Raw genomic sequence first — 9,121 nt, 5'->3', positions numbered from 1 at the left:
GAGTCAGGTAAAATCCTACCCATTCGTCTAAGCCTTTCAGACTCGTCCTTATGAAATTCTAAATAGATGGTAATGTGTGAGTCCCTGAGGTATGACAATTAAAAAGCCACTTGGCTCCAAACTCCAGTCAGGGGGGTGGAAGCAGAGTGAGCTGTTTCCTGGCTAATGGATCAAAGGTGGCTTGAGGGCATGGAGCAGCCAGCAGTATCCAGCTGCTGATCCAGGCTGCAGGCATCTCGCTCCTGGGCTGGGACACAGCAACTGCCCAAGTACTGAGTGGGTGCAGAACTCTCTGGAGGCTTGAAGATGGATAATAAGGCCCTTTATCTTCTGGGGATGATGTGACCCTAGTTCTGGCAGGTGGTGAGAAAAGGCAGATTGGAGTGTGAGGCCATGGCCACCACCTCACCCTCTTTGTGAGGAGTCACACCTACACAGGGGCAATAACATCTGCACAACTCATGGGCTAAAATGTTCTTTCCCCAGAAGTACCAGCAGATGGAGAAGTGGTTTCCTGACGCATCCCAGGCACGAAGCAAAAGGACAGTGCTTTCGGTATGGCAGCCACGGCTTGTTTTTGTCACCCTGGAGTATAGGGAGAGATGACTGTGGGGGTCTGTATCTTTAGTGCAGTGTAGTGTGTGGAACAGACCCATCCCTGAGGTTGTGTCTCCTCACAGAGCTGCCAGACCCAGCTCTCTTGGAAAGCTGACCTTACTTTCCTCTGCTTGTATCCCTTCATGACTGTTTCACACGAGACACCTCTGGAAAAGGTGCATCTTTAATACATCTCTCTTCCATCCCCTTTCCTGCTCAAACTATTCAGGGAGGTCAATCCCCAAAATAACACACTGTTGTAAGGGAGAAGGTCTTGGCTGGAGTAATTTGGCAGAGTCTCAGAGACTGGGCCACCAGGCATAACTCAGGCCAGCAGGTATTTGTGGTCACTGGGGGAACACAGAGGTGGCTGGGTGAATAATACACCTTCTTGGGATAGACTTGTGATAACCACTGCTACAGGCATAGATGGGAAAATAAATACTGCATCTTTTGCTTGGCTTTGCTTTGAGGGAATTGTCTTGCCTTCCTGCAAAGGAAGCTTCTAACCATAAATGGTGAGATGCAGATCTGTCTGGCTACTACATTCATCCCATGGAGACCTGCCAGTTTGTCACCCAGGGAGTTCTTGGTGATTTCCTTCTTGGAAAAGGACATAGGAGGCACCATTTCTAGCCTTTCTCTGGGAGAGCTGAGACAGTGCTGAGTAGGGAAAAGTGCTGTCCAGTCTCCTGAGATGATTTAAGTACCAGTGATGTGGCTCTAGGGCGGCAATACCCAAAGTGACGTGGTATTTTGGTGGACTGGTTCTCTTGAATCAGCTCAAAGCTGGTGAAATCATCTGGTTGTCACAGGTTATGACTTCTCAGGCCTAGACTGTGGGTGGCAAAACATATGTAGTGTAACATAAGGGTTACTATGGGCCTTGTCCTAGGATATGAGGCTCTGAGGTATGAAAGGAGTGTTACCATACCATGTTCTTTGGAAATGTTCAGCTCCTGAGTGCTCTGTTTGCTTCAGTCTCAGGGACTGCAGAATGAGTCCAGAGGACATGACCAGGCTGTGCCAGATTCTGGCTCAATGTCCCCAGCTGAGAGAAATTGAGTAAGTGTTGTGCACGTAATACCCATACTGCATCCATGAAAGACATCAGTAGCATCATTTTATAAATTTACAGTAATGGAAAAGTAAGACTTTCAAAACTAGAATGATAATTGGCTACAGGATGTAAAGAAACACACAGATCAACCTGTAAGGACTGAATCTTGCCCAACTTTCAGGGCATTTCTGCACATGCCTGTTCCCAGCACTTTCCTGTCACATCACCACACACATATGTGTAGCATGTCCATGTAAATGTTATAGAAATACTTACAGATTGTCCCAGTTTCTCCTGAACTTTGTTTCCTTCCATGTTTTACAGTCTGTCTGGAAATTCATTGAGCGACCAGAGCATTGAGAGATTACTGACCTTCCTGCCATCCCTCCCTCATCTGACACTACTGAGGTAATGTCTGGGGTCCCTGATTTGATTATTGCCATGAAACATTGGTTTGGAGAGTGTTAGTACCACAGCATGTCTTGGGAGCATTAGTCAGTAATTGTAGATTAATGAGTTAGGCAAAGAAAATGCAGAAACACTTTCACACCCATTCCTGTCTTGTTGCTAGAAGCAAAGCAACACAGAACCTTTTTTCTTTAATGATTTGGGGGGGTGGGAAGGACAGGAGAGATACCCTTGCTAGTCACAGCATCCCATATATTTATCACTTAGCAGTTTCATGGTATGACTTCCAACATCCATAACAGGTGTAGGAATTGTTGGTTGACACACAGTGACAGCACACCACCTGTTTGTGTGGTCAGCATCTCACAGCTCTGCCCCTGCATGGATCTGGCATCCTGCCACACTTGACACCTAAAGTGTTTCCTTGGCAGCATATCAGCCACTTAGGCTGGGAATTTAGGCCAAAGAAGTATTGTCAGGGGATAGGGCACTCCACCATGTGGGTAGAAGGCCCAGAAGGAGCTTGGCCATCTCTTACAAGACGTTGTAGCACGGGGAAGCTGCAGCATTTCAAGGGACTGAATTTTCTCAGTGAGAAGGTTATTTCCAGTCTGGGGTTTCTCCAGTCCAGTAGCCCCAAAGAGGAGTTGTTCAGTGTAAACCCGTGGTCTGTACCCCCTTCTTAGTCACAGGGGACTAGAGGAGATTCTCCTTTAGTTAAAGGAGGGTTGGATTGGGTGCCAGTGTTCAAAATTTAAGATCCCTGCTCACTGATCTTGAGATAAATGGGATGGGTCCAGCTTTCTGCATCTCAAAGTAAACAATGGGAAAACTGGGCCATGTGTATCAGAATCTTTTTTTCTTGGGAGGAGATTTCATTGTTTTCCCTTTCCCCTCTTTTTCAGTATTAGGAATAACACATTGTCCCCACATTGTGCTGTCTTACTCCTCAACTCCATCAACCTCAGTGAGCGGATCAGAATGGTGGAAGTCCGGTAAGACACAGACTCTTTGGAGCCCAGCAGCTCAGCTTTAAAGGGACTATAAAGCTTGTCATCTTGAAGAGCATTGCTGAAGGACTGTCTTTTGTGTCTGCTTCAGGTCAAGTGAAAATGCTTTCCTGCATTTACAAGCAAGTATGCGAAGCCAGAAGACATCCTGCAGGTACTGACATACAACAGTTACTGGAATTCAGTTGTGATTAGGTCTGAAACACTAGTGCAGGGACTCAAATTGCTTCTTGTGTTGAGAATTAATGGACCGGTAGCCAAAGAGGTTGGGCTAGTAGCTGAAGCTTTGGGGCTCAATTCATCTGCCGAAGTGCAACTCTGAACCATTTGGATGTATTGGAATCTTAGAATAATAGAATTTTAGGGATTGGAATCGACCTTATAGATCATCTAGTCCCAACCCCCTGCCCTGGGAAGGGACACCTCCCACCAGACCAGGTTGCTCAAGGCTTCATCCAGCCTGGCTCTGAGCACTGCCAGGGTTGGGGCATCTACTACTTCCCTGGACAACCTGTGCCAGTATCTCACCACCCTCACAGGAAAAAACTTTTTTTCTAACATCTAACCTAATTTCCCCTCTTTCAATTTGAATCCATTACTCCTTGTCCTGTCACTGCAGTTCCTAACAAAGAGTCCCTCTCCAGCTTCCCTGTAGTCCCTTCAGATACTGGAAGGCTGCTATGAGGTCTCCACGCAATCTTCTCCAGGCTGAACAGCCCCAAATTCCTCAGCCTGTCTTCACAGGGGAGATGCTCCAGTCCTCTTAGCAACTTTATGGCCTCCTTTGGACTTGTTCCAACAGTTCCGTGTCCTTCTTACACTGAGGGCACCAGAACTGCCTATGCCTTTCTTGAGTAGCCACTCATGATCATCTTGAGTTGCACCAAATTCTGCTGCACAAACAACTGAATCAAGCCCCAGTCACCACATTTTCTGAATGTGTGCCTCAAATTCTGTGTGATCATCTCCACATGAACATCCCTATGATGTGTATATGATATATGTCTGCAACCACTCTGGGAGTTGTGCTTGCTAGGTGAAAGAAGACCGCGATGTGTCTCCATTTCAGCGCCAGGGAGATAGCAAAAAATTGTGAATGGAGACTGGTGTAAAAGTGCAGCTGCTGATGGGCAGCTCTCAGTGCTCAGGCTGAGCCTGGTTGCTGGCCATGCTTTATCTCTCTTACTGTCTCATGCAGACTGAGGAACTGTGCCATCGGGGCAGGGCAGGTGGACAAGCTCTGCGGTGTCCTGGAGCAGCATGGGTGGCTGGCAGAAGTAGAGTAAGTGTGGCTTGGGGTGTTTCCATGACCTTGAGCAGGAATCACTGTGGGAGAGCTGGGATGGCATGGTTCAGTGTGGCCTGGGGTTTCCCCGCCTGTCCATGTGTGCTCATTCAGACTGTTTAGAAACAAAATCAATTAGAAATAATTCAGGGCCTTTATATATATTTTAAGAGGGCTTGAGCTGGGATTTTCACTCTGTGGCTGTCTTGAGGCATTTGTTGCTTCACCTGAGCTCTGCTCTGAGCTTGTGTTCGGAGCTCTTGGTCTGAGCTTGCTGTGGAGCTTATGCATGAGGTTGTTCCATAGGGCAGCACTTTGTTTTAGATAGACCTTTATTGGCCAAGCTGTGATTTAAGTCCAGGAGATTTGAGTTTTTCCTTCAAAGTTTCTCATAGGAGTATTTGCTGCTTGAAATGATCATAGAAATTGTAAAATAATTTGTGTTGGAAGGGACCTTTAAAGGCCATCTATTCCAACCCCCTGCCATGAGCAGGAACATCTTCAGCTAGATCAGGTTGCTCAGAACCCTGTCCAGCCTGGCCTTGAATGCTTCCAGGGATGGGGCATCCTCTACCTCTCTGAGTAACCTGCTTCACAGGCTGAGTTTTGTTTGGCCACAATGTTCTTCTGCCTTTCAGTCTCTCCAGGAATCAGCTGGGAGATGAAGGCTTGAGATGCCTCTTGGACCACTTGCATCGAGTGCCTGTTACCTGTTTCCTCAAGTAAGAAAACACACTGTGAATCTGAGGTGTCCTAGCAGAAAGGTGTTTGTGTTGTCCCTCCTGAAGCTGGTTGTTGTGCTTCTTGCCCTCTCCTGTCTTAGGAGGAAAGGTCTGAGTGAGCCATGAGCACAGCTCAAGACCTCCAGGCCAGGGTGACTCAGGGTCTGATAGAAAACCTGCTGAAGTAACTAAAAGTCATTTTATTAGCATCAGTGGGAGGCAGCAACGACCAGAGTGTGGTGGTGTGATGGAAGTTGACCCAGTCCCCTGAGTTTTCAGTTCATCACTTTTCCATGCATATTGTCCTCCTTGAGTAACTCAAGACCCATAGGTGCTCAGAGCTGACCATGTCCTGCACCAGCTTTTCCCCTTCCCTTTGTGGTGGGGCAGCAAGTGCTCCTGCAGCAGCTGCCTCCATGGTGCAAGAGGCAAATTGCACTTGCTGTGTCACTCAGGTCATCAGCTCTGTGTCTTGGAGGGGTTGGTGCACTGAGCACAGCCAAAGGGACCCAGCACCCCACAAACTGCTCTGGCTTCAGTGCCAGCTTGAGTTTTGCCACTGTGGCTGAGGAGCCTGGGGACAAACCTGACACTTGAGAAACCTTCCTTCTCTTCTGTGCAGTCTCAGCCATAACAGGATTTCTCAGGATGGAGTTCTGCATCTCATTAATGCTTTTGCCATATCTGGAAACACCACTGAAGTTCAAGTCAGGTGAGTGTTTCTCCTCACTAATTGCTGATTCTTCTCTTTCTAATGGCCAAACATAACTGCCAAGTAGACCTGTTTTTCCACAGGGCCAAGTCATTAGTGTGTATAAAGACTCAGATATTCTGCTGTACCAATTGTCATATATGCATCTGTAAATGAATCACTTAAGGACAGGAGTCAGATTTTGCTCTCTAAAAATGTGATCTCTAAGCCACTTCAGTATGCTGAGAGTCTGTGAAAAGCAACTTTCAATGCTCTTTACTTGGATTTGCATCTTTATCTCTTTTCCTCTTGGGCAAAAATAGCCCATGGGTCCCTGGGCCTGTGACATTTCTCACAGATTCCAGTCACAAGGCTGAGCCAGGCTCTCACCAGTATTTATGTTCATGGGACCACCTGGTCTGTCCTGAACCAGTTTTAGCCAAGGGCATTTCCATTCCTTCCTGCAATTAGATGTGGGTGCTGAATCTTTGGGCTGGGCTATTTTAAAGCAGATCAGACTCTTGTTTTACCTCTCCCCAGAGCTCAGCAGAGAGTGCAGGGACAGGAGGAGGCACACAAAAGCAGGACAGGTCAGGATTGCTTCTCCAAACACCGGTGCTGCCTTATGCCAATTTAGCATTAGTGAGACCTTATCGAAGCATTTCCCTGGGCTGGTTTATTGTAGGGATTGCTGGGCTGGGCCAGGTAACTCTGTCACTGCTGTGCTCAGTTGCTTTCTGGAGTTTCTTGTACTGTTAAATTCTGACCACTCAGGGAAAATAGTTGTTTTTCCTCTAAATCTTATGTTCATGTGTCTTCTCTGTGCAGTTTGTGCTCCAAAGCAACTTTAATCATCAAGTTGACAAGCAGAGATGACCCAAGAAAGATTCTGAGGTAATGTTACAGATTTTTTGTGGTAATTTTGACAAAGGTGGTGTCCTTTTTCTAGGGACAAAGCAAGGCAGACAAAACTTCTTGTTGCCCCTGGCTCCTGGCATGGTGATATTTTACACCAGTAACTGGTACATTTTGTTCGATTCACCTTCTGAGAAGAGTTTTCTTATGTCACAAAGAATCCCACATTCCTTTCTGACACTGCTTCCCCACTGTCTGTTCCTCACCTGGGCACCTGTAGTTGTGCCTGTCCCTGTCACAGGACAGGATGCTACAGAAAGCTGCACCATTATCATACAGGTTGTGTATCAGAACATCTCAACAGATGCTTTTGAAGTGTTGCCACCATCCCTTTTTGGAAGCCCTGAAAGGTTTTTCAGATTTTGGTGCCATCTTTCTCTCTCCGTGGCTGTGATGCCTGAGATTTCTGGGTCAGAAAGCCTGAATTGATTTTAGGAACTAAGGCTGTTCTCTTTTGCAACCTTTCAGGCTTGCAGAGTGCAACTTTCAGCCAGAGCACTTGGAAAAGTTGTGCTTGCTCCTGGAAAAGTTCACTGGTCTAAGAGAGTACATGTGAGTTAATGGCTGCTTGGACCTGTTTGGGTGGGCTCATTTGTGAACCTTTCATTGCAATGACCTTTTGGGTTTAGGTCTTCAAACAACAATCTGACAGTCCAAGCTGCAGAAAGACTTTTGCATTCCCTGAGGAAAGATCTGGGTCCTCTGAAAATCAGGTACTGTGTCACTGTGCTGTTGTAGATACTGATCTGAGGCTGGTGTGATTATCTAAGATCTCCTTTCATCAAAACCAAAAATGAACTGTGCTTCCTCCAAAGACGGGTAGAGTTGGCCTGAGAAATTCCCATGGGTGACTCTAAGTTATTGGTATTTGGCTTTATCTCCTTGATTCCTGCTAAGCATTATGTAAAGCTCTGGCTATAAACTGTGCTGTCTCTGTAGACCTCTAGCTGCCTTACAAAGAAGTGACAATTCTGGTGACCACATTCTTACCATGTCCTCGCCAGAGCATCCCAGAGTTTACCTGGGTAACTAACTATGCACTTGTCCCAAAAATGTGCTGTGTTAGGCTCCCTGTCACTGCTGTCAGTGGTACACAGGCAGGAGTGAAGTTGATGTTTGTGTTCTCCTCTGCAGGGAAGCTGAGCTGTTTCTGTCTGTTCCCAGTTTTCACCCTGTTTCCTATGTAGACTTTACTCTGCTAAGCAAAGCAGCCTTTCCATGTGTGTTAGAGTGCTGAGCTCTCAGTTGACAGAGAGATGGATCTGTGCATGTGAATAAAACAGAGCTGCCTATATTCTGCTTTGCAGCATAGAAGAGCCTTGGGTATGCAAAGAAAGGGTCATGAACCTTCTTGAGCTGGCTGTGCAGGCCTGTGGAAATATTACTGAGATCACGTAAGTAGGACCTCAAGTGTCTGGTCATGCACCAGCATAGTCTTGTCCCATCCAGTCCTCCTGATTTCTCTTACGGAAAAGAGCATTTTCTCTCCCTCAAGAGTTCACAGGTTTATGATGTTCTCTAATCTCTACCTTTCCAGGATATGTAAAGATAAAACCCTCTTCCAATTAGATGTAAGGTTCCCACACTGCCTTGAGAAGGTGGAATCAGTTGTTAGCAGGTGAGAGAGCAACTATTTATCATTTTCTGCTTAGAATCAAGGGATCATCAAGGTTGGAGGAGACCTCTAAGATCATCAAGTTCAACCACTAACCTGTCACTGCTGGAACCCCTAAACCATATCCTCTAGCATCAGATCCAGAGGCATCTTAAACCCTTCCAGGGATGGTGACTCCACCACCTCCCTGGGCAATCTATTCCAGTGCCTGACCACCGTAACAGGGAAAACATTTTTCCTAACATCTAATCTGAATCTCCCCTGTCTCAGTTTATGACTCTTCCCTCTAGAACATGATTTTAAAACTCACCATGGGATGAAAAATATCTTCAGGGTGTCTGACCCTTTGGTCTCCATGGGTTCAGTCTCATAGTGCCTCTGTGCTACACATGTGTAAGAAACCTTATTTTGGTGTGTGTCTTTTGGGTTGCTCTCCTTCAGGCCCATACTGGACCTGCACAAGGTAAAAAAAATCCACCTAGCTTCCCCACAGGACTGGGAACACTTGTGAGGCATGAGCTCTTTGGAGACTTCTTAAGACTTGTTGGCTTCTGCATGAGTGTGCAGAGAGAGCAGCATTAGTGTCTTTTTCCCTCTGTGCAGCTGCAGAAGACAACAGCTGTCTTTTAGGGCAGTTGGGGATGGGCTGTGTTTCTCTACACTGGACTGGGATGTAGGTGAGACATAGCCTGAGAGCCCAGGGTGAGTTCTTGCAGAGCTCTGATCTGTTCCTAATCCTGTCTCTGGGGAGCACCAGAGGCTGCTTGTGGGCTCTGCTGATCCTCATGGACAGTTGTGCTCTGTGTTTGTATCCTGCA

At 46.7% G+C, this 9,121-nt stretch overlaps 1 protein-coding gene across 1 annotated transcript in view; it reads left to right on the top strand.

Annotated features, from left to right (window-relative positions):
• Positions 1 to 9,121, top strand: part of NLRC5 (NLR family, CARD domain containing 5) — a gene marked incomplete at its 5' end in the record, with an annotated part of 39,245 nt that overhangs the window by 19,206 nt on the left and 10,918 nt on the right. Inside the window, 14 exon segments of the mRNA XM_009071858.1 lie at positions 361 to 416; positions 487 to 555; positions 1,579 to 1,662; positions 1,982 to 2,065; positions 2,971 to 3,060; positions 3,167 to 3,229; positions 4,274 to 4,357; positions 4,999 to 5,082; positions 5,705 to 5,794; positions 6,602 to 6,667; positions 7,157 to 7,240; positions 7,318 to 7,401; positions 7,996 to 8,082; positions 8,226 to 8,335. Coding sequence (XP_009070106.1) covers positions 361 to 416; positions 487 to 555; positions 1,579 to 1,662; positions 1,982 to 2,065; positions 2,971 to 3,060; positions 3,167 to 3,229; positions 4,274 to 4,357; positions 4,999 to 5,082; positions 5,705 to 5,794; positions 6,602 to 6,667; positions 7,157 to 7,240; positions 7,318 to 7,401; positions 7,996 to 8,082; positions 8,226 to 8,335 — 1,135 coding nt within the window.

This window comes from Acanthisitta chloris, unplaced genomic scaffold (genome assembly GCF_000695815.1).
Source record: "Acanthisitta chloris isolate BGI_N310 unplaced genomic scaffold, ASM69581v1 scaffold22293, whole genome shotgun sequence".
In the NCBI taxonomy this organism is placed as follows: domain Eukaryota; kingdom Metazoa; phylum Chordata; class Aves; order Passeriformes; family Acanthisittidae; genus Acanthisitta; species Acanthisitta chloris.
Note: the sequence above shows the minus strand (reverse complement) of the source record. Positions and strands in the feature narration are given on the sequence as shown.